This window comes from Corylus avellana, chromosome 7 (assembly GCF_965113065.1).
Source record: "Corylus avellana chromosome 7, dhCorAvel1.hap1.2, whole genome shotgun sequence".
NCBI lineage: Eukaryota > Viridiplantae > Streptophyta > Magnoliopsida > Fagales > Betulaceae > Corylus > Corylus avellana.
In genome coordinates this window covers 20884279-20909285 of record NC_142496.1, presented here as the reverse complement: position 1 = coordinate 20909285, position 25007 = coordinate 20884279, and the positions used below count along the sequence as shown (strand labels likewise).

General features: G+C 35.4%; 3 protein-coding genes across 3 annotated transcripts; 1 reads left to right on the top strand and 2 right to left on the bottom strand.

The window, feature by feature from the left end:
• Positions 1 to 2188: 2188 nt before the first annotated feature.
• LOC132185848 (magnesium transporter, putative (DUF803)) lies at positions 2189 to 6875 on the top strand. The gene is made up of 9 exons (XM_059599645.2): positions 2189 to 2393; positions 2658 to 2756; positions 3046 to 3175; positions 3553 to 3641; positions 4479 to 4535; positions 4657 to 4715; positions 5295 to 5415; positions 5741 to 5889; positions 6294 to 6875. Exons 1-9 carry the CDS (start codon positions 2283 to 2285, stop codon positions 6511 to 6513), a joined length of 1035 nt encoding a protein of 344 aa, XP_059455628.1. The 5' UTR covers positions 2189 to 2282; the 3' UTR covers positions 6514 to 6875.
• Positions 6876 to 10375: 3500 nt separating this feature from the next.
• LOC132185116 (uncharacterized) lies at positions 10376 to 23113 on the bottom strand. The gene is made up of 13 exons (XM_088518558.1): positions 23038 to 23113; positions 22835 to 22875; positions 22179 to 22248; positions 21866 to 22014; positions 21668 to 21766; positions 21495 to 21565; positions 21267 to 21328; positions 21107 to 21170; positions 20928 to 21009; positions 20706 to 20832; positions 20548 to 20600; positions 10615 to 10686; positions 10376 to 10525 (listed from the first exon to the last, which is right to left on the bottom strand). Exons 1-13 carry the CDS (start codon positions 23111 to 23113, stop codon positions 10376 to 10378), a joined length of 1116 nt encoding a protein of 371 aa, XP_088374684.1.
• On the bottom strand, positions 11717 to 14785 carry LOG8 (Putative lysine decarboxylase family protein). The gene is made up of 7 exons (XM_059597172.2): positions 14384 to 14785; positions 13857 to 13954; positions 13681 to 13711; positions 13192 to 13291; positions 12958 to 13028; positions 12736 to 12879; positions 11717 to 12074 (listed from the first exon to the last, which is right to left on the bottom strand). Exons 1-7 carry the CDS (start codon positions 14495 to 14497, stop codon positions 11982 to 11984), a joined length of 651 nt encoding a protein of 216 aa, XP_059453155.1. The 5' UTR covers positions 14498 to 14785; the 3' UTR covers positions 11717 to 11981.
• Positions 23114 to 25007: the final 1894 nt, after the last annotated feature.

The window sequence follows — 25007 nt, the reverse complement described above, 5'->3', positions numbered from 1 at the left end:
TGCATTCAAAAAGGGTAAAAATACAGAAGGTGAGTGCAAACTCAATAAGAAATATACCCAAACGATTAAAATGGTCAAGTTAAGAAATTTATGAATTAAACCATAAATTTAGAAAATTTTCGTGAAGTAGGTTTTAACCGAAACCTTCTTGAACTCATAAAAGTTATCTTTTACATATCAGTTGTGGTCTAACATACAATTAAGCCATGTATGTTTGGGGTTATGCATAATCTTGAAGGACTTGGGGCCCGTTTGATTTGCAGAATAGACCCTTAAAATGGAATTGTTATTCTCATGGAATAGTCATTCTTTTGTTTGGTAGGAGTTTATTCCTTAGAATAGTTATTCCTTTGAGAATGACTAATCTCATCCACACAGAAATAATTATTCCTCTAAAAAATGAGAGGAAGACAAGGTTTTCCAAAAAACTTTTTTTTTTTTTTTTTCTCTCTCTCAAACTTAAATAATAATAATAATAAATCATGTGGGCCTCACAGTGGACCAGCGAGGCCCTTTAGGGGTGGCATGGCCACCCCTGGTGAGATTCCGGGTTGGCTTAGCCACCTCGATTCACATCGGGGGTGGCCAAGACCCACTGGGGGTGGCGCGCGGCCACCCCCAGTGCATGCTGTGGTGGCTGGCCACCGCACATTTAACCAATTTTTATTATTATTATTATTATTTTAATTGAAGATTTGGAAAAATTAGAAATTAAACGCGCTTCTTAATAATTTTAGTTCAATTCCAATTATGAAATATGTGTTACTATCAAACTAGAGAATTGAAATAATTATTCAATTCCAACCTCTTCCATTCCCAGTAATAACTATTCATTTTCTCAATAGAATACGCATTTCGCAAACTAAACAAGTCCTTAATGTCACTAATACCGACTGTGGGCATGCCATACATGGGCCACTTGCTTAACTTTAATTAGGTGCACTCAGTGTGGCAAAACATCAGTGATGGACCACGCGTAGTGATTGCAGTCCATCCCAGTTTTTGTACCGTGTTGTCTCATCTCTTAGGCACGTCATTGACGGACCACGCGTAGTAATTGCACTCCATCTCAGTTTTGGTACCTTGTTTTTTGAACTTTACCTACTTCAACACATGCTCATTCCTTTCTTTAACCTCCTTTAAACTTTCATTTATCAAAACATGGGTGAGTTTACTTTCCTTGAAGAAAACTCTCCAGTCTAGGGTACAATTAATAGCCCAAAACCTTTAATGTCATTCTCATGTACATATGGTATAATCTCGATTTCTTTCAAGAGGATTATTTATGACTTACCATAGCAGTAATCTATTAATAACTTACCATAGCAGTAAACAATAAAAATAGTTAAAAAGTAATTTTATTCAACTCTGCATCAATGAAAAGTTGATATGAATAATGATATGAGGGTTGAAGGAGAAAATAGGAGTTGTTGTTGGTCAGGGGATGGCGCCGACTCCGAGTGTGATGAGGACAGGACAGTGGTCATGACCACCTCGTAGCACTTGTCTCCACCAAACATTTGCTTTTCTTTCTTTTTTTTGCCTTCAAACGGTTGGTTCCACCTTCACATCACAAAGGTAACCTCCTTTCTCAGCACGACAGCAGGTTGTTGGGTACGGCCCCTACCCATGCTTTTTTTTTTTTTTTTGGAAGAAAAAAATTATTTCATTACTAATTCCTTGTTCGAATGAGCATAATTTTAATTGAACAAGATTGTGATTGTTCATGTAAATTATTAGAGTTCATTTTCAAATAACGGGTCCAAGAGATTGTGTTTGGATCAATCTAAGACGACTCGCTTATTAAATGGGTTATTTGTGTCGGGTTGGGTCAAGTCGAGTTATCTCAACACGACCAGTTTATTATACTAGTTGTGGTTGGGGAGTCGTGTTGCGTTATCGGCTTATTTCAATGTATCATGTCGAAGTTAAAAAAATATAATGAGTTGAGTCGGAATTAACTTTTAACATATTAACCCACGAGTTGAACCGACTTGAATCCATGTAATGCATGAATTTAAGGAAAATATGACGAAGATTTTGAATTATAAAAGTGGAATAACATTAAATTAAAGTTAAAAGAATTGGAAATGGAGATGTTAAAAATATAAATCGGCTAAATCAAAAGATAATTTTTTAACATTTTTTTATAAAGGTTAAAAAGAAAGAAAAGATTACCCGTACGTCACCACCCAAACGCACAACCAACCGGATTAGGTGAAACCCGATTCCATTATCCATTGAAGACCCAAATCGATCGCTTTGTTCAGAGAGAGAGAGAGATGTGGGAATCGATCTGCTTGACGTTGGCGGCAACCGCTGGTAATAACATCGGCAAGGTCCTCCAGAAAAAGGGCACCATCATTCTTCCTCCTCTCTCTTTCAAGCTCAAGGTACGCCCCCCATCCTTTTCGCCCTTTTTCTTCGCTTTATTTACATTTTCTTGCCATTCCATTGTTTATTTCTGTCATTTTTCGTATTAATTGATCCGGATTATACTGGTTTTGTACAATTCCACAACATTATTCACCCAGATATGCAATTTAGCGAAAATCTGATAAAAGCGCTCGACTTTAATAGCGTGATTACTTGAAAATTTCCTGGGTTGTTGTTTTCCCCCTCTTATGCGGAATATTGTAACTTATTTGTGTTTGTAGGTGATAAGAGCATATGCTTTCAACAAATCTTGGTTGATTGGCTTTCTAATGGATATATTTGGGGCAATTTTGATGCTGAGGGCGCTATCTCAAGCTCCTGTGAGTGCATTTATGTTACTTCTCTATGCACAACAAACATGAAGCGATATATATAAATAAAAATAAAATTAAAAGGATCATTTTATCTGCAATGTACTATATATATATAATCTGCAAATTTTTGTCCTGGTGCTCTTTTAAGTATTACCACATATCAAAGATGATTTCTTTACTACTTTCTGTGCTCTTGAAGGTTGATTTTTGGATGCATATTGTGCTGGTCTTGACACCTTTTTTTTTTTTTTTTTTTTTTTTAACGTTGATTTAATTCGTAATGATATCCTCTCAGGTATCCGTTATCCAGCCAGTTTCTGGCTGCGGACTTGCTATTCTTTCTATCTTTTCGCACTTTTATCTGAAGGAAGTCATGAATCCTATTGATTGGATGGGGATTACTTTGGCCGGAATTGGTACAATAGGTAATTTAAGCTCTTCATTATTATCTTTGTTGATTGCGGAATTGATCTTGTAGGTACTCATATATATGTTAGAATCCGGACCTACAATAATTATGTGAAGTAAAGGCTTCTTCTTCTCTTTTCCTGTGTAAAAGTTTTAGCATGAGGCCTGTCTAGTGTGTGAATAGCAATGAATTCTTGTTCTCTGTGGTTTCACTTTTTTATTATTCCAAAACCATCGAGTTTGTTTTTTTTTTTTTTTCTCTGCTTGGATCAAAATGTCTCTCTAAACAAAATATTGAGGTGATTATAAAGGTTCAATGCTTTCAGTATTAGTTTTTGATTTTTTGGACTTGACCTATTTAGAGTTATAATTTGTGCTTGTTTTGTATCTACAGGAGTTGGCGCTGGAGGTGAGGAGCAAGAGGCTACTGCCATATCTATTCTTCATTTACCGTGGCTGGCATTCATTGCTGCCATCTTGTTTGTAGGTACCTTATCCTGCGCACCATCTGATTTTAGTTTTGATATGTTTTTCTTGTCAGAAATATCCATAGGCATTTAAGAGTGTACCAACTCCTGTCCATATGACCGGATTTTGGAGCAAACGTGAAAGTTAGATGAAACTTTTCTGGATTTCATAAAAAGCCTCTTCTGAATGAAAGGCCTTATGTCAATAGTAGTATTACCTTATTCATAGTTGGTGCATGGATTTGGTACCAAAGTGTACAGGTCACTTAGGCACCTGGCATGTGGACCTCCAAAAAGCATGCCTGAGGAACATGGTCATGTTTATACATTATGTTTCAAATTTGAAGATATGCACTGTGCAGCTAAACAAAACCTCAAATCCAGACTACTTGGTGTTGGCTGCACAAACCCCTTTTCAGCATTCAACATAAACTAGATTTTTATTTTTGTTCATGAACCCTATGCAGATACCTAGAATGAATTCACTGCAGTAACATCGTTACTTCATTTGGAAAGCAACCACAGAGCTGTTTCCTCTTATTCCAATTGAATCAAGATTATGAATTACTGATTGTTGTAGATCGTTCCATAATGAGGCCTACTTTCATTGGCTCTAAATGTTGCTGACTTGGTACAGCGCAGTGTTGTGAATACTTCACTCCTGTTACCAATGTTGAGCTACCTGGACTTGAAGGAACCTAATTAGTTTTTTATGCATTATTTGTTGCGTGGAAGACCTCCATTCTTGTTATATTTATCTTTTTCATCACAATTTGACCAGGTTTGTCATAATAATATACTCCACATATGGTTGTGTTTACTTGTAATGATTATAAAGCCTCCTTTTACTTAGGTACTTCTCAATGGATGGCTTCGTATGTACAAACGCCAACGAAGAGAACAGGAGATGGTAAATTCCCCTTTAGTTATGTTGACACTTTGTAAGATTTATGCCATTGCTTTTTAATACTACTGATAGTGTTTGATCAAGCATGGCTCTTCCCCCACCCTCACCACTTCTTTTGATTCAGATGGAGTATGAAGTTGTTGAAGAAATTATATATGGCTTGGAATCCGGCATTTTGTTTGGGTACTATATCTTCCCAGCTTAATTTTTTTTTGCCTATATTTGCTTCCTTTTCAGCTTTGACCTCACTTCTCTCTCATCTTTTGATTTCTGGATGAAGTTATTGCAATAAAACTCTATATATCAATGTTGAATTGTAATTGTTGTGTCGAATTTTGACAGAGCTAAATTATTGGAAAATTTGAAAGGTACACCCCGTTCTTCCCCCAAAAAACGAGGAATTTGGGTTTCCCATGGGCCTGTATATTTAATAATGTGGTAGAGCACGATTTGGATTATAGCATTGTTTAAATAGACAACTATACATATACAAATGCATCTTATATCATAGTGTGATGCTTCACAGCATATAAAAATAGCATCTTATGAGTAGGATCTTGTTATGTTCTTACTGTATCTGTTGAATCAGTATAATTCATATTCTGTGCAAGATCCTAATATTGATAAGTAGAACCTTGAGTGTTCTAGGTTCAAATTTATCTCTAAAATGAAGTTGAACATATACAAAAAGTAGAACTTGATTCCTAAAGAAAAAGTAGATATTTAAAATGTTTCAAGTAATGTCAATAAATCTAATTGCAGGATGGCATCTGTGATATCAAAGATGGGATTTGTATTTTTGGAGCAGGGCTTCCACAGGATGCTGGTACCTATATGCATTTCAATCAGTGTATCTTGTAGTGGTACAGGATTTTATTATCAGGTATTTGAACAGCTGACTAAATTGACTATTTCATTTTAATATGCCGATGGACCTGCATCTTAGTTATTTAACCTTGAGCCAAATAGAAACTTTCAAATTACCAACATATCCATACTTTAAATGAGTCTTCCCTTCTTTTATTTTTTTTTCCCTGTAAAAATGGCAATGGAGAGAATCAGATAGGATGTTCTCTTATATATTCTTCATTGTTCATATTTGTGCTTTTGTTTACAAGGAACCATTTTTATTGAAACTACTGGGTGTTTGTCAAAAATTTATAGAAACAAGCATCGTCATAATATACTTGTTCATTCTATTTTAACAGACTCGCGGTCTAAAACATGGAAGAGCAATTGTAGTATCCACATGTGCTGCTGTGGCATCAATTGTTACTGGTGTACTTGCTGGCATGCTTGCGTTAGGTGAACGATTACCTACAGCACCAACTGCTCGGGTTTCACTTCTGCTTGGATGGTAATTGAGAATAGTGGGCTGTGTTTTTTTTTACTCAAATGTGCTTACAGAAGAAAGCTTCTTGAATATAGTTTTTGGGCCTGAAGCATGCGTTTTTAAAGCTTCATATATGTTGCATGTCAATTGATCTCAATTTAGAAATCTTACCTGGCCTTTCCTCAAAATTAGTTATCTGTCTAAACCAGTTGAGTAAAAGTATGCAATCTGAAATATTTGGTCATTTTAATTAATTGTCATGCCCATTTTTGTCAAAAGATCCGTTAGTAGTTCAGTCCTTATTCTCGATTTGCAAAACCTAGTCCACAAGAGTATGCAGATCTGAGTGCTCCTTTTCAGGACTTGTTTGCCATATGTTTGTTTTTCACTGTTTTACTGTGTACTTTTTTTCTTTTTTTTTCCTGCAGGTTACTTATTATTATAGGCGTGATTTTACTAGTGAGTTCAACACGGTTGCTGAGACACCTTCCACGGCCATTACAACATTTTATACAAAGTGGTGTTGGCAGGAATTTCAGCCTTAGACGTTCTGGATCTGTTCGTGTTAGGGATACAAACCCAAGTGCTGTTATCCAGGCAGCCACATTGCATCATTTGATATCATCTTCTCCCAAAGAGAAGGCTTGAATTGACAATAGTGAGAGGATTTTTGCGTATGTGTCCATGTTAAGATTCTTGTTGATGGGGGTTGTAGATGACAAGAAGTATCTCCATGACTCAGATCTTGATTGAGGTTGGGTTGATTAATACGGTCCTGCTTACTGGTCTTAAGAGGGCGTGGAGCTTTTTAGGTCATTCCTTCTATAAGACATGCTTTGCTTGATTTGTTCTGTAATCTTTGTAGTTTGAAACTCTTGGCTACATTCCATTCAGTCAATTTTTTTTTTTTTTTTTTTTGGTATACTTAGGATGGTGATCTTAGTTACTGTATAGAATGGTTAAAGGGCTTTGGTTGTATGTAAATGACTCTCAGAATGACTTTCTGCGTTTTTTTTTTTCCTACTCAAAGTGAGGGAAGGGGGAAAGGGAAATCTATTATTCATGTGAGAGACCAGAATGCAACACTCTGGAACCTGTCATAATCTCCAACAAAATTAATCTTTACTGTAAAGTACTTTGAAATGAGCAAAAGCCCTTATGTTATGTGCATGAATGAGTGAAGAAATTCAAAAAGTAGTCTCTTTTTCTGTTTTCTCAACCACTTTAGGCGAAAAAGCATACAGATCATGTATAGTTGGCTGCACAAATTGTTAGGAAGCTTCCACAATCAAAGCTTGTCTGAATGAGTAATGATATAAGGAGGAATAGAGTTCTCTCAATTGTGACGTGACTTTTAAAATTACCATTAAATTTGATAGGATTATTATTGAATTTTGATCTATTGGTAATTTTAAATTCCACATCACATTTTGGAGAACTAGAGTCCTTATATCATTACTCTATTTCGATACATACTCCGCTCGGTCAGGAAGTCTTTCATCCACTCAATTAAAAACTTTGAAAGTTGGAAACATACTTACTCAATAGACCCAAACGCTCTTAGGCCCACCGGCCTATCTCCCTTGCCCTCTATCTTCCCAGAGGGCCGACAGCCCCTGCTTCTCCCATGGAGTCTTCCCTCTCCCTTAGTGAGTTCAGATAGGAGAGTGGAGACCTCTTCCACACCATTGCCCTCTCATCTTCCTCTCCATTTCCTCTTTTTTAGTTACTCATTTTAGGCGGCTCCGGTCTAGCCATTATTAATTTTATCCTCTCCATTATGACTTCCAAGCTTCATTGCAATTGCAATATGTGTCTGTTCAGATAACCTATCCCATCTATTGGACTGCGTCTAAAATCATTGTTTTTAGCGACCTCTTTCTTGGACTGTAGGCCAAGTCATTTATTTGGCACATTCTCAAATATTGTTAGGTTGTATTTTTGCACTATAATGTTTGTACTGTGGTCTTTTTTGGTCCTTCACCTCCTCCTTTTATATGTTTCCTTCTTGTACTAATGAAATTTCACTCCCCCCTAAAAAAAGAAAAGAAGAAACTCTAAGCCAAACCCATTAACTCGGTGTTGAATGTTCTTAAGCTTCATAGTTCATACAACTCCATCTAAACCCTGATTTCTTTGCCTTCCCATTTTTCTAGTGTGATTAAAAAAGGAAGCCTTTGAGGATATTATTTCTAACGAGCATTGTAGAATATCTTGTTGGAAAGTCATAACACCATCCCAAGCAAACCCTCTAATCCTCATTAGGTTAGCAGCTTCAGCCATATTATCATATTGTATGAGCACTTTTTTGCCAATCAAATTAGTTTGTAATAAATTAGAATTTCTCTTCAAGAACTTCTAGTGGGGAATTTTAGGAGGCAAAAAAAAACCCACACAACTTATCTCTTAAGGTCTAGAGTTTTATTTGCACACCCATAGATAGAGTAGGGTTGGGAATTCATATCATGGGTTATTTCCAAACTTTGTTGGAACCTGACTTCTAACTATGACAACTTGTGGGTCCATGCCCTTTCCTCCAAGTGGCTCCAACTTTCTCCAAGGATCAACCAACGCCATTAATGCTTCTTGGTTGTTAAAAAGTATTATCAAGAGCCAAATTATCATAGAAAAGCAAATATGCTTCCAAGTCAACTATGGCCTCTCCCTACCAATCTAGAATTCTCCTTGGGCACTAGGCCTCCCTTATGAAATGGAACCAAACATTTATTCTCTCCATCTTTGATCAATATAGTGCAAATTGCATCATAAACATCCCTCTCCCCCAAAACCTAGGTGAAAAGATAAGCTTTCATGGCTTGCAGAGAAATTTGGAAAATTATCAATTAAATTTACCAATGAGGTTACTATTGGGCATTCTAGTGCCTTCTATAATCCTATTTTCCCAAAGGAGTAGAAACAACTCTAGAAGCTAAAAATGCATGCTAGACTCAAGACTCTTGAACATATTTTTCTATCTTGTCATTTTGTTAGAGTAATTTGGAGAATATCCTTTTGGCCCCTAGACTCTCTTATTTTGGGGCAATGCACCTATTAATGTTGATTGGGTATATGTTACAAATGCTCTCGATCTTATATAGCTTACCAGAAATAAAGTGATACATGAAAACTTCTCTTTTGTGATCTTAAGCTTGTTGATGATCAGGTCAAAAAAAATTAACCTAGATCATCTTTGGGCCTAGAAAGCTCTTTTCCCTCAACCCGAGTCTTTATCATAAATTAATCCGGATAGAGTAATGCTAAATGTGATCCTTATGTATGTTTCCCTTGTGTCATTTCAAAATTGATGTAACTTTTAAAATTACTATAGAATTAAAATCCAATAGTAATTTATCACAAATTCAATTGTAATTTTGCATCCACCATCTTATTAGAGCAGTCGCTTGCACTCTTTTCTCTAAAAGCATTCTTGCCTTCCACCTCCCCATTTTTTTTTTTTAAAAAAAAAAAATGTATATAGCATAAAAGATCTACCCTTGTAACACTTTTGCTCTCATATCTCAAGTAAAATAAATAAATAAGAGAAATGTTATATACACTTTCACACTTTCAAGTGCACATTCTTGGACATAGTACTGAAAATCACCATTAAATTCAAAATCCAATCATGATTTATTCTAAAAAGTAAAATTATGGTTGTTGGAGAAGTTGTGCTGGGGTCCTGGGGACATCACCTTAGAAGTGTGGCTCCATTACCAGTCTTAGATATTACAAGCTTGAAATTTTTCACCTTTTTTTTTTTTTTTTTTTTTTCACTCTGTCTGGCTCTTGTCTTCCCTTTTTTTACTTGTTTCTGTTAAAGATTTAGACATTGCCATTGCCATTATAGACGGCAGAATGATGGTGACAAGGACAAGAACCTGAAATGGACAAGGTCTGAGAAACAAGACCTAATTTTAAGTTAAAAAGTTATGGAGGACCCCCCATATGACTCACATACCTCTGCAGTCACTTCATGTTATGTCTGTTAAACAGTTGATGGCTTTCAATGTTACAGAAACCCCAATTAGGATAAGGAAAGAATAGGGACCTCTCCCCAAGAGCGGCAACACCCATGTCCACCTTCACCTCATATTCATGACATTACCGGATCAGGAGGTCCACCATCAACAGGACTAAAAGCCCACCACCAGTGAAAAATCCATTCTGCAGAACGAAACCCATTTTAGAATCCTAGAGATATCCTCAAATTCACATCAGAGAATTAGTACACTGTGGTAAGGAGAAATGTTGCAAAATCTTTTTATTTTACGCTCTCAATTGCTTACTTCTTAACGCAACAGTTGTCACGTCAGATATTCACTACAATATTTTTTAATTATATTTGTAAAAGAGAGAAGTCGTGTAGCATTTTCTTTGCAGTGAAAAAACAACTTGTATTGATAGCATCACTCAAAAAGAAGTGGCCTATTTGTAGCCCTACTTAAGGGAAAAGTTGACAGCATCAGCCAACCCCATAACTAGACTCATCAGAGAGAAGATTCCCACGACATCAGGACCCTTCCTTGGTGATCCCTTGAGAAATCCATGTGAGTTGCAGCTTGGCATCTTCATATAATGCCAAGCTCACTTTATAAAGCTGCATACAGTAAGGTTCCTGTGATCTGGGACGAGTCATTTCCTGTGGCACTGCTCTGCTATTCTACTTTTAGGCAAGTTCTATAATCTCAACACCAATTTTTCACTCCCTAGGGATGTGTATTCCTTCCTTTTATTAGCAAAATAACTGACATGCAAGGGAATCTGAGAGAGAGAAAGAGAGAGAGAGAGAGAGTAGGGCCGTGGGGGTGGGGTAGCCATCTCCTGGAGAACAACTGGTATTCATGTCTTCAAATTATGACTTGTACCTCAAGATAACTAAAGGCTGTCAAAATCCAGCATGTTTTCAATTTCTCATCTATGCGGGGCCTGTCACTGATTAATGACTTAACAAATAAACTCTTGCTTGTTCCCAACTCACTCATTTAGTCATAATGGAAAATTACATCTTCTTTCTCAATATCCGGCGTCACTACGGGTTCGTTTGGTAACGTTTTTTAGAAAGTACTTTTTGCTTTTTAGTTGAAAAAGTATTTTAATATGACATACAAATAAAAGTAGTTTTGAGTTTTTTTGGTTTAAAGTTAATGTTTTTACTTTTTTTGTAGAAAGAAAAAAACAAAGAATGCGTGAGCAACGAGGCCATAATTTTTTTCCCTTCAAAAGTTGGTAGGGACTAAACGCTTGGAATTTTTAGAATAAAAAAAAAGAAGAAGAAGGTTGCCTATATTTCTCATACTGGAATATATATGGTCCAGCCCCAAACTTGCATGAACATTTATGTCATAGTTTGCCAGGAATTTTGCTTATTAAATTTCTGTGGAAGGAGGGACTGAGGAAGCTAAATGAGAGAGAAAAGGAAGTGGGAAGGGGAGAAGAATACTTTTCTGTGTCAAACTCTATGTCGGCCCTCTTCTAACTTTGGAAAGGTAGTAGGTGGGACTATCTTCTACTGAAATTGTTTTAACTTACTAAATTATGATATGAACTAAAGAAATAAACATAACTAAATTTCTATAGCTAAATCAATGGTAAAATTGCAGCACCCATTGAGGAATGCTGCAGGATCAAGCTGTAAATAGGCAGTAATAAACTCATTTTCATAAGTTTTTAAGAATGGTAGTTCCTTTGATGATATCATGAGCGGATTTGATGATGAAATCATGTTTGGTTGCTCGGAATCAATAGCTTCCCCAAAAGTCCAAGATGTCCTCAAATCACCTATCTAGTCCAATTAACCCACTACACTGTGGGACCTCTCAGCACTTAATAGAAGATTCTGTACTACTGCATATGGTCTCTTCCCATTTCAAAGTATCTTAATTTGCCCTTTACAAGTGGTAACAACGAGATATGACTACAGAATAGTGTTCCAACTGACCACAAACCAATGTATGTCATAAGACAACAGGGGAAAAAGTTACTACAATTCAAAGAGAAAGAACGACAAAAGTACATAGTAATGTTCAATATATGGCCCCATCTATATAGATTCTTCCACTTAAATGATGATGAATCACATCAGGAATCAATTTAGGAGAAAGATCTACCACCAACAATCACTGTGCATTTTCTTTTCCCGGATAATTGCCAAGTTGCTCCATCTGCCAGCTTTCATGAGAGGCAACGTGTTCTTGGAAAGGAGTGTATTGCTGCAAAAGGATATCAAAGAATTAGATGATGATATAGTGAAATTTACACTCTATCATCTCCCTGTCAAAAAAAGATTGAAGTAAAATTTCCTGTAAGCCTGCTAAGAGGATGTTTACCATGCCAATAAGGCTTCTATTGATATGAAAAGACAAAGATGGGGCCAAAAAGGAAAGTGAGATCTATGAAATGTGCTCTCATCTATTCTTCTTACTTGCAATATGGCAACCAAAAAGAGGTGGCCATATCAGCAGGCATAGAAGATTCATATGTCCAAGCTCATTTGAATTGTTTTTTCAATTGGTGACTCCCATAATCCCATTAATTAACATGAGCCAAATCGTGATAGGCAGGTAAGCTTTTGTAATAATGTTTTCAAGAGCTCCACAAGCTCATCCATGTTATTGGCAGCTTTGCCATTTTTTTGATAGTAATTTAAAATTTTCCATAATTTCAGAAATCTGGTGAAGCTTTATCCATCTTTTCCACTGTGGTGAAGAAAAGAATACACATCAGAACTGTAACTGCTATTTAGAAGCTAACCTTGCATTTATATCTCTTTCTCTCTCATTTTTTTTCTTTGAAAAATAAGAAAGAAAATGTTTCCTTCCACCAAGACCAATTGATTATGAGAGAAAAAAATTAGTAAACTTATAAGGATACCTCCATCTTAGTCATTAGTTCTTTGGCAGTTGGAGCGGAAAGGACTATACGCCGAGCGCCTGGCTTGATGAATCCTTCTTCAACCCCATTGTCAAATAATGCCAGCAAGCAATTATAGTACCCATCAACATTTAGCAGACCAACCTTTAGAAATTAATATCCAGTTACAACCTTGGCAATATCCTACTTTTTGGATCTTTAAATATGAAATTGATAGGTTACCGGTTTTTTATGAATTCCAAGTTGGGCCCATGTTATCATCTCCAACAGTTCTTCCATGGTTCCATATCCTCCTAAAAACCATCAAAAACAGAAAAAGATGTTTGTAGTACTACTCCAAGAATAACAATTTCGAGTTTATAAAGGAAGATCTCAACAGTTTCAAGGAATAAGACACTCAAGGTGATTGTTGTTTCCTTGTGAATGAATATTGGTGAGAATTTTCCAGATGATTACCAGGAAGAGCAATAAAGGCATCAGCTTCTTGAGCCATCGCAGCTTTACGCTCATGCATGTCTGAAACAGTTCTTACTTCTCCAACAGTTTGACCAGATATCTGTCAGTGTTGTCCACAATTTACTAATGAGCAGGTGAACATGTTTTCAACTACCAACATTATAAGTACTTCCCAAAGCAGAGGACTAGAACTTATATCATATTGGACACCCAATCAAATTTTCTCCCCCTAATTACAGCTGCTAAGAATTGAAATCTCATGTAATACACACTGAAAAAAATGAAAGACAATGCATTGTAATTAAGAATAAATTAAAAAGTAAAAACAGGGGAATCAAAGAATCTATGCCAGCATCAAAATAATCTCAAGCAAGAACAAGATGAATTTGCAAACTAACAGTGGCTAGTAGTTTAAGAAATAAAAAAACAAAGAAGGGGATTATGCATTGTAGTTTAATAAATACATAAACAGATAAAGAGAACAGATACCTCAAGAGGCATGAGAGCTCTTGGAATGATCCTGCATATACATGAAACACACTTAAGAATTTCGCAAGTGATGTAATTTGAATTTGATCAATGAAAACCTATCCTGCATTAAATGCCAGGATTATTAATGAAAGACACAAACAATGTAACATAGGAGACATGTTTCTTAGCTGTACCCGAGAACATGGCAACCTCCATCATACACTTTCTGGGATATCAAACCCATCAACCCCACACTTCCCCCACCATACACCAAGTCTATCTTCCTCTTCACCTGTTAACACCAACCACAAACAATCCTTCAAGACTAATCCAATCAAGGATAGTAAGCAAAAACACAAAACCATCCCCATATGCCCAGTTCAGTACATGAAAAGCACAATTCCCAACTCATCAATGTATTAATCAAATTAATGTTCTTTTAGCAGAAACCAACACCCAATACAAGTCTCATTACCAAACAGAACCAACCGAACACATCAAACTATCATTTCACAAAGAATTCATTTTGAGGCCAAATCCCAAAAACCAAAGTACAGTTTCAATATCCTAAAAACATTCGCAGTTCAGCGCATAACCTATAGATGAATACAATATCATCGAAACGAAGACGTTTTGAGAAAATATACCAAAGCTTTTGAGACTGCACTATCCTGAAGAAGAGAAAGAGAAAGAAAGAGAGAAACAAAAGAAACAAACAAACCAGTTCATTGCCCAATTCAAGAGCAGCATCACTGAAGACTTTTCTGTGGCCAGGGTTGCTCCCACAGAATACACAGACCCTCTTGAACTTGCTTCTTGGGTTGCCTTCTTCCATTCACGATTGCTTCTCTTTTTGTTTTGTTTTTTTTTTTTTTTTTTCAATTCAATCCCAAACCATTGAAAGAAACAAATCAAAACAAAAAGGCAAACTTGTTACGCAGTAATAAATATATTACTTTAATTGCAAAGACCTTCAACTTATAATAATCAATGTCGCCAAAAAACAAAAGAAAGCTATAAAAAGACTTCAAAATACAATCTGGGTTGATTCTAAATTGATGAGAAAAGCAATTGAATTCGAGAAATTATATGGGTCTTATATATTTGGTGAATGGAAGCACGAGAAGCCCACATCCTCCATTTCCTTTCTAATCCAACGTCTTTCTGTCGGCTATATGGTCTACTATCCTAAAAATTAAAATAAATAAAAAATCTAAAAAATAACCAAATAAATAATAAATCAAATTTTATGGAGCAGTAAAAAGAATTCAAAGTAATTTTTTTTTTTTAATTTTTTTTTCCTGAGCAAGTGTTTTGTTGTGTCAAGTCCAAAAAGAAAGAATAACTTTATTAGGAGTAATGGGTCTCTCACCAAAGAGAAGACAAGGTTACTTTCACGTTGGACTTGACACAACAAAATTTATAGAATTCTAAAAGCATTGATTGTCCTTAACTCACCCTACAATCTTCTTCTACTTTTTCAACAATACCGGTAAATGTTTTTTTACAATAAAATTATACTAACAATGCCTAAAATTTCTAGTTCAAATCTTCATTCTCCAATTTTTTTTTCTTTTCTTTTGTGCGGACACATAAAAAAAAATAAAAAATGCCCGCTAAATTGTACCCAAGTAACCCAACAAGAAGAAAGGCATAGTTTATTACCGCTTATGATATACGCAGCATATTTTAAGATTTTTTGTTTTTTTGTTTTGTTTTGTTTACCTATGAAAATGAGTATACTAAATAACACTAGTTTTTTGAATTGAATATGTTTTGTTCTCTTATTCCATCATTGCCTATGAATATGATAATATATATTATTTTCTTATAATATGTACAAAAAGTACTTGTTATCTTTTATGTTTGTTTGTTTTTTTTTTTTTTTTTTTTCCCTCTTACTTTACACATGGCAATAAAGGGGTGAATCTGATAACAGAGTACTTTTCTCATTCACCACCACCACCAAGTACTTTTCTCTCACCGGATACCTTCGACCTTCGTCTTCTAAAGAGAAGATGCTACTTCACTACAAAAGTGGCAAAAACTAGGTGACATCAAACTAAATGTATGTCCCCCATTTGGCAATGGATCAAAAACCACCTACCAATTAAGCCATTTGCTAAATGGATTGGAGCCTATATATTTATATATGAAGGAAGGAAATTGTCATTTTCTTCTCTTTTTTGGAAGTGGAAAAGAAAGCTTAAATTTTTCTTTGGGCCCAGCCCATATTTGATCGGATCTAAAAAGTACTTCACATTTCCGCTATATGGACCTATTTTCCTCATCCGGCCGGGGCGACATAAATTTCTTGTCCATCTTTTTTATAAATTTATTATTGAATGCGTGGAAAATAAACAAGAGATCGTAAATTTGTCTATTTCTTATTCAGTTTTCTCAAAACAAAATATATACATATATATATATATATATATATATATATAAGATAAGATTTTCATTTATAATCAAAAGATTACGGAGTTTTATGTTAATACAAACAGAAATCTAATAAAAAATAATTTTAAAATTAATAAAAAAAAAAAAAAAAAAAAAAAGGATCTCAACTTAGCCCATATAGTGATGGGATATGAAAATAGCCCAAAGGCAGGTCCAATAAGATCTTGGCCCTCAGGCCGAGAAAGGGCCACAAAGGACAGTGGCTTTGCTGCAAAAGCTGATATAGAGGTCCCTTGGCCTCTTAACAACACATTTTCACAATTCCACTCTTTAAACGTATCTTATCTTTACCTTACCTTACCTTACGTAGCCAATATTTTTTAGGAGATTAGTTTACCATTTTAGATCTGTATAATTGTATTATTTAAGTTACTGTTTGTTCGGGAAATTTTTGAGTTGGAACAAACTACTGGCTACTGCATGGCTGGACTAAGATGGGGGTCACCCTAGTGTGAGAATGGTGGTGCCTGGGAGTTAGGAAGTTCTCGGCCGGAGCTAAAAATATTTTGATGCTTAAGTTAGCATGCGTGTTTTGGAGTGTGAAATAATGGCTTGGATTCTTGAGAGAACTAGCATGTAGGAGTAGGGCTGAGCAAATTACCGACTAACTGACTTCCGACTGACTTTCTACTAATTTCGACCGACACCAACCGTTACCGACTAGATGACGGACAATAGGCGACATGATTTTTTTTATTCCGAAATTTTCAGTTTGGTGGCGGAAGAGGTTTTTTAACCAAACTGACTTTACCGACCGACTTTACCGACAAATTTGCCACTTTTCCACATACCGACATTATCGACACTGACTTTACAGACTTTCGACCGACACCGATTTTACCGACCGCCATTCGGTTCAAAATGCGAAATAAAATAAAATTTGATGGAATAAGTCAGTAAAATAACTGACTTTACTAACATTATCAGTTCAAAAGGCGAAAATAAAATTTTTTTACCAAAATCGACATTACCAACCGACGCTCAGCTTACAGAGAGAGAACTCCCTTTTATATAATTTTCTAGGCAGTTGCTCATGAAGAAAGAGAAAGGTTAAAATTTTTATCGTATGTTAAGACTTAATGTGCTTATCCCGTAAAATTCGGGGTTTGTCCCATTTTTAACTGTACCTGCATCTGCCAAATCGACTAGAGGACCCACGGGAATACTTTATCCCCAACTGACGTGGCGCTAGACGTCAGAGGGGCCTCTGGCACGCCTAGTGGGACCCTTGGGGATATTTTATTTATCCCCAACACAGTTGGTGTGATGTTGAGGACACGTTGAATTTAGAATCAATTTCATCAGTCTTGTCAAAGTTTGAGTTCGTTGGATTTCTTTGTTCTGAAGATGTAGAAGCTTCTGCACGTTTTTTTTTTCTTCTTCTTCTTTTGCTACCCGCTATGTCAGAATTGCTATTGAGAATTCAGTGTTTCGACTGTTTTTGTCTAACTATTTCTGGAGATATATTTAGACAAAAGTGTAACCAACTTAACCATCAAGTGATTGCTTTAGCCCAAAATAGGTGGCCCTGAGAAGCCTCATAATAGTAACTCTGCCTCCTCACCTCTGCTTCCATCCTCTCAATTCCTAGCTTCAAGCAATTCATTTCGGATACTCCAAGAAACCAAAACACCTGTTTCATCTTGGGACTCCTTTTTCCTTCACCAAGATCGAAACAGAGCATTGTGGCTGGCACCATTTTCCAACATCAAACCAAGATAGAATAAATCAAGTAGAAATAGAAGAGAACAGAGAAGAAACAGAGTGAGAGAAACAGAGTAAGAGAAACAGAGTGAGAGAGAAGCAGAGATCAAAACTCCTCACCTTATTTTTGGATGTTTCAGTCATGGGGAGGAGAATCCCTACGAATGAGAACCCGTTAAGGCCTCCGGAGCTCTCATTTTCACTCCTTGCCGTGGGGTTGGCCGCAACAATTGCTATGATCGCAGCTCTGTGTGGAGTTCGGTCTCGGAAAAGATCATCACCATCTCCTTCTCCAAAAGCAACAGAGAAGTCAGAAGGGTTTAATTCAGCAACAACTACAATGACAACGACAATGACATCTCTTCTAACTCCTCCAAAACCTGCGGAGCCACTAGAGCCAATGGCTTCCACGGATAACAAAGAAACACAAGACAAGAAGCTGCCACTTCCACCTGCGATGAAACAAATGGAAGAGACTAACTCTTCCAATCGCTTGACAAAGTCCGCGTCTGACCGAAAAATGACCATGAGCTTAAGCATGAAATTATCAAGAAGCATGTCAATGGCTAAAAGAGATGAAAATCATCGGCGAAGGAAAGGGAAGTTCAACCCAGAAGACTCCATTTGGAAGAAAGCAATTATATTAGGAGAAAAATGTAAAGTGCCGGACGAGGATGACGCTGCTGTTTATGATGGTAAGGGAAACAGAATCTCAACATACCACCCTAAGACCCCGAGTATGTTTTCTTTGTCTAGGCAAGGCTCATTCAACGAACCAGATACAGATGCTACCCAACAAAGAAAATGAAAGAAGAATAAGGAAAATCAAGAAATGGGAGAAGAATTTATTGATGCGAATATCTAATTTTTAGACAGTTTTTTTCTTTCATATCTAATGAATGCGGCTGTTTTAAAATGCTAAAAGACAGTAAGTACAAACTATTTTTCAGAATGGTAAAAATGGCCTTGTTTGGGGGTATGATTGGTAATTTTAGTATGATTCATTGCACTAAATATGATATTTATAATCAATACATTCTCCCACCAGATTGAGAGGAACATTTTGCAAAGCTGAAGTATTCCAACTTATGGTATTATATCAACTCAGAATTTCATTTTAGTAAAGAAGAACCAAACTTCCATCAGAATTCATGATTATATTCTGAGCATTGTACAAACATTAAGGTTGTTTGGAGTAAAACCAATGGTTCTGGATTTCTTAGTACTTGGTGAGCAATATAATTTAGAATTCATAAGCTCATCAGAAAATTATGAAGAGTGATTAGAAAAGAATGCTAATAGAAGTCCTTAGCCATATATGCTAATAGAAGCTGAACTTTAGCTTAAGATGTAACAGTACTATGACAAATTACGATTTACACGAGAGGAAAATGGGATATGTCAAACAGCTTCCCACAAAGCTAATGCTAACATTTCTCATCATTGTTTTGGTATATGGCCCTCAAGGAAATAATAATAGGCTCATGTTTTTGAACCCTTTCTGCTGGAAGATGTGCCCTTGGCATCAAGAATCTGGGAGAGTTTCTCTGCTGAGTTTCTATCTTCTGGACAGCTTTGATGGTTTGAGCACAAAAGGGACTTGATTTATCTGGTACTGGAGCAGCATTCCTTCTATTAGAGGCAGAAGCTTGCCTTGGCCAATCTCTTGGTTGCTCCATTAGTTTCAAGCTAGAAAACTGTATAGGTCCAACCATCTCAGAGTGAGATAAATTAAGGTTCATGGCCTTGTCAACCATGGAGAAAATTGAGGTTCAACAAAAAATCTATAGAAGTAGCACACAATAATAAGCATCACCAGGGAACTCAAAAAAAAATTGTACCTATCTTAATCCAACTACTTGCATTTGGCTTGCCACATCAAATAAACATCTTGACTCATTGGTCTCAATTCAGTGTTAAAAGAGTGTTTTCAAAATCAATATAATTATATATGTATGTCTTTGTTTAAGGAAAATTTTAGAATGGAAGGCATATATGAGTCTTAGAAAAGGAGTCCCACATGAGAAAGAGAGAAGATAAGGAAAGCATTTATTAATGCTAACTCACACCAACCTATTGCTTTAAAGCAATACTTAAGTGTTTACACTTGTTTGTATGCTCTAATACGTTGCGAAGCAGCACGTGCACGTGCCAGTAGGCTATAGGGCGCTAGTGGCGCCTTGATGGCACACTTGGCATGAATGAGGTCGGAGCGATTACCGCCTATAGACCAGTTTTTTATACTGAAAAAACTACTCTTCTTCTATCGCTTTTGAGATCCGTCTACATTGTTTAAAATTCGTGTTTATTAGGTTCTGCTTTTCTGCAGAAAAAGAACTCTAATCTCCTTGCTATAATAGAAACTCTTAAGGTGTTTTGGTTCGGTTTTGTTTATAAGAAGTTTTCTTCTATCCTGGAGAAGAATTTTCTATAACTCAGTACACACAGCCAATTGATCATAATTAGTGGTGGCAAATAACTTATTGAAGGAAGAGTCTTTGTAAGGCAGTTTAGGAGAATTTCTTTTCTGTTTTAAATTTTGGGAAATGAAAACCATGCCTATGAATCTATGATGCATATAAAAATTCAAATGTCATAATTGTCAAAGAAACTATAAACTACCTTAGCACCTAGAGCTACTTCTGAAACCTTTGCAACACTCTTCTCTGCTGGAAAGACTCCAGCACTGATTAATGGCCTTGCTATGCTGCTGCTTTGCACCGACTGTTGGTGCTTCAATATGGTCCAGTCAAACACATAATCCATTTTAAATCCTGGAGGAAGGAATTGAACATATATGTATATAGTTTGTGTTAAATAATTACATCTATCCATCTTATTTGTACTTTATAGAAAAAGCAAGGAAATGGTATAGAAACCTTCACGAGAAAAAAGATGTCTGAACATTCTTTTCAGATAACCATAATCTGGATTGCTGTCAAAGTGAAGTGAGCGACAGTAGTGAAAGTAGGACTCAAATTCTATGGGGCAACCGTGACATAAGCCCTGCAGAAAAATCAGAAAACATTCTAGTACTAAAGAAATATTGTAATTAGAAGTGTGAAGAGCAGATATTCACAAGCTATTTCTCAAAATTATACCTCAATAGAAGTGGAAACCTTCAAATTTTTAACCATTTCCTCCTTTTGTTTTGAATTCTCTTCTTTAACCTGCCAAGGAAGGCTGCCAGAAACGAGAAAATATCAGCATAATGGTCCAAAGGACTCCAAACTATGCAATATAGAGCATACACAATTAAAAGTGCATGGAGTATTTTTACCTTCCCCTTAGGAAATATATGAGAACATATCCAAGAGATTCTAAATCATCCCTCCGGCTTTGTTCTACAAGTTTTAACAAATTAAGAAACTTATTAAAAATCCCAAATAGGGATCAAACCCATGCTAGCAAATACACTATTGAAAAGAAATGGAACATACGAATTCCAAGATGAGTATTTCTGCTAGCAAATCTTCTTGTTCCAACAAAATTCTTACTTTCTCTGAGTAGTATGTGGACAATGTTAGACAAAGAATGTCAGAAGAATACATATTTGCCATACATTCCATATCAAGCAGATAATGAAATAAATGCAAAGCCCTTCCAAGCCTTTTTTATGAACATCAGACAAGCTTATCCAGTAATATTGAAATCAATGCTCCACAAACCTGTAATGAATGTGTTGATGTGATGAAGGATTTCTATATTTGATCGCCAGACCAAAGTCGATGATGAACACCTAGATGCGAATAATATTAGAAAAAAAAACTCAATAAATACATTAACAATATCCTGAAATTAAGTATAAAAATCTCAAAATCGATTTAAAATGTTGATCAACCTTGTGATTCTCATGATTTCTCCTTCCCATAAGGAAATTGGAAGGCTTGATATCTCGATGCAGATAAGATTTGGAGTGAACAAATTCAATTCGGTCAATCTAGCAACAGGCAGATCATAGTCACCAATTTCAGGCCAGAAAAACTAGAATTAATACATGTTAAAAAAGTTGTACAAATTGGATGCAAGCAAACCTTACCATCTGATCTGCAAGCATGAGAACGGATTTCAAAGACAATTTCTTGCCACAAAAATTAAATAGTTCTTCAAGGCTATGTCCTAATAACCCCATTACAAGAACATTATGATCTGCATCAATCCCAGTACAGTGAACATATGGAATTCCAGCTGCCAAAGATGGCAGTTGTTAGACATCAAACGAGGGAGTTATTACAAATGAACATGATTTTCTAATAAGATTACAAAAAAAAAAATACCATATACAAAAAAAAAAATTGAATACAATCAACTAGTAATTAAACAGGCAAAATATCAAATGTTAATTTGCATACTTCCTCCATGTAGTACTTTGTACACTTGTGATTCATACATCAGTTGCGGGTGCTGTGTCTTGACATATTCCTGAGGATAAGAAAGTGTAACCCCTTTAGTATTATTAATGGGATACTTCACTTACCCATGATGTTTAGTTGCAATGTCAGGTTTTATATTTAAAAATTTTGCAATGTCACATCTCAGTTAGGGTTTTTTTGTTAAATCCTAACGGAGAAAGCCAAAATGCACAAAATACCCATATTAAAAAGTTTTTTGTTAAATCCTAACGGAGGACGTCAAAATGCACAAAATACCCATATTAAAAAAAATAATAATAATAATAATAAAAATAAAAATAAAAAAAAGGGTTAAGCTGTTCCGGCCATTTTTTAAATTATTTAGTTAAGATAATTTTGTATTTTTATAAATTTCACAGTAATATAAAGAACCTTTTACATATTAACCATTTGATTGCAAAATATAGGTGTGACATTACAAACTTTTAAAACATGAAAACATGTCGTTGCAACTTCTTAAACTTTAAAAATATGATTACAAAAGTACCGAACATAAAAAAAGATAAGTGAAGTTTTTCCCCTGTGAACAACAAACAAACAGTTTTCAATATATATATATATATATATATATATATATATATCAGCATTTTACTTACAAACTTTATGGCAACCTTTTCACCAGTACGGATGTCAGTACCTGCAACATGCATGCAAAACATCCCATCATTAATGAGTCTATATATCTTGTACGTACGCAGGAATAGATCAACTGTTAAAAGGAACCATTAACAAACAAATCAGAATTAGAATTAAATCATGTGGTGTGAAAAGGATCATATATATATATACACATACAGACCATGGAATATCTCCCCGAAAGACCCGCTTCCAATCTTTCGACCGACTTTATATCTGCCCAGAATGCAAAGCTCCATATATATATATCGATCTTCGAAACCTACCCGACCAAACAAATCTGGTAAAACAAGAAGTTTTGCAGAGATTCTTTTTTGTTTGTACGATCGAATGCAACGTCGGTTAGGTCTGATGACTAACCCTGTCTATGTCGCCATCGATTATTTATTTCATAGTTTGCACAAGCCGTCCTCTGTACGTGTTAAGAAAATATAGGGTTTTAAAAGTGATAATATAACTCTTGGTGAAGAGTTATATTACACTTTATAAGTATAGTGGAAGTCAGAAACCTACTTGAGTTGACTTCTTTTTCATTGTCCTCCACGTGGAGGATTTTCACCCTAACCGAAGACTTCCGAAGACCATAGTTTAAGGTATTTATATTTTTACGGTAGTCTCACTTTTGTATCCTTAAAAAATGAGATAACTTTTAAAATCACCATTTGATCAAAATTCAATAATGATCTATCACAAGTCCAATGGTCATTTTAAGAACCACATCATCTTTGGAGTGACACAAGAGAGACTTGTAGCATTACTCCAACATTAGGTCATGAAAGGAAACAAAACAAAAAATTTCAGAGGAATCAAGTATCGTTCTATAGAAAATCTTGCAAGCCATTAACGCTGAAATATTAAAAAGACACTATATATTGGAAGAAAAATACCGGAGAAATTTTTTTTCCTATCCATTAAAGAGACCTTATTCAGTAAATTTTCTCCCCAACAAGAGAGAAACCACTCCTCCTTTGGGTTTTGACGGTGTTGGTGAATCATTCCCAACCAAAATGTACGATTTCGAGATCTTTTAGACGAAGGGGAAAGTTCTAGGGTAGAAGGATCAAAATTTTTGGGCAAAAAACTGCAATTTTTTTAACTGTCCAAAGAGTCCCAAGGAAGAAAAAGATCCCACTGGTCAAAACTATGTTGTTGAATCTGTATCAACTGATTTGGAATTACATCAGTTGGATGTGAAAACGACTTTTTTTTTTTTTTTTTTGGATGTCCACACAAGAGGGAGAAAGGAGATTTGAACTAGTGACCTCCGCTTTATTAAGCGTAGTCCCAGCCAATTGAGCTACCTCTTAGGGACGAAAACAACTTTTCTTAATAGTGAATTAAAAGAAGATATCTATATTATAAAAAAATTTAAAAAAAAATAAAAAAAATAAAAAAATTGAAGGATGTCAAGTGGATGGACATGAGGAAAAAGTCTACAAATTAAAAATATCCCTCTACTGACTCAGGCAATCATCGAGACAATGATATTTAAAATTCCACTAGGCAATACTTGAAATTAGTTTCAAGATAAGTCTACTAGATCATTGTGTTTACATATATAAGGAAAAAGACACGTGTCACTTTTATAAACTAGGTTGAAGGAAATTTCTCCAACCTAATTTGGAGAAAAACTTTGGTCATTTGAACATATGAGATGCATATATTTTTTTAATAGAAAAAACAAAGTTGGAATAAATAATATTAAAAACTCATGTGCATCTTACATGTTATTAAAAAAATTGGACACGTGTCATTTTTATAGACTGGGTTGAAGGAAGTTCCTTCAACCTAGTTTGGAGGAAAACTCTATCCCTTTTTTTCTCATAAAAAAAATTAGAATTAAATTTATACGGTTAAAAAAATACAAAAGATACGCTGTAGTTGTTTAACAAATCTAAACCAAATCCCTCAAAATCTGTAGTTATCTCCTACCTAGATGTTTGCCCTTTTAAAATTATTGCTAGGTTGAGAAAGATTGCATACAAATTGGAACTACCTAATTAATAAAGCATTAGCTTAATCAATTAATAAAGCCCCCAAGTGGAGATAACTTTGAGAGAGAATAACATCCATCCATCCATCCACCTACCTTTGTTTTTTTTTTTTTTTTTTTTTTATCTTGTATAGTTGTAT

What these genes read in the sequence shown, in the direction of transcription:
- LOC132185848 (XM_059599645.2), top strand. Translation starts at nt 2,283, where the DNA reads ATGTGGGAATCGATCTGCTTGACGTTGGCGGCAACCGCTGGTAATAAC. An exon ending in TCATTGCTGCCATCTTGTTT is followed by an intron (nt 3,642 to 4,478) that starts GTAGGTACCTTA and finishes CCTTTTACTTAG; the next exon opens with GTACTTCTCAATGGATGGCT. An exon ending in GAATCCGGCATTTTGTTTGG is followed by an intron (nt 4,716 to 5,294) that starts GTACTATATCTT and finishes ATCTAATTGCAG; the next exon opens with GATGGCATCTGTGATATCAA.
- LOG8 (XM_059597172.2), bottom strand. Translation starts at nt 14,497, where the DNA reads ATGGAAGAAGGCAACCCAAGAAGCAAGTTCAAGAGGGTCTGTGTATTC. An exon ending in GAGCTCTCATGCCTCTTGAG is followed by an intron (nt 13,292 to 13,680) that starts GTATCTGTTCTC and finishes CAACACTGACAG; the next exon opens with ATATCTGGTCAAACTGTTGG. An exon ending in TTGGAATTCATAAAAAACCG is followed by an intron (nt 12,880 to 12,957) that starts GTAACCTATCAA and finishes TAATTTCTAAAG; the next exon opens with GTTGGTCTGCTAAATGTTGA.
- LOC132185116 (XM_088518558.1), bottom strand. Translation starts at nt 23,113, where the DNA reads ATGGAGCTTTGCATTCTGGGCAGATATAAAGTCGGTCGAAAGATTGGA. An exon ending in AAATACTCATCTTGGAATTC is followed by an intron (nt 21,171 to 21,266) that starts GTATGTTCCATT and finishes TAAAACTTGTAG; the next exon opens with AACAAAGCCGGAGGGATGAT. An exon ending in TATTGAAGCACCAACAGTCG is followed by an intron (nt 10,687 to 20,547) that starts GTGCAAAGCAGC and finishes GTTGTTCTCCAG; the next exon opens with GAGATGGCTACCCCACCCCC.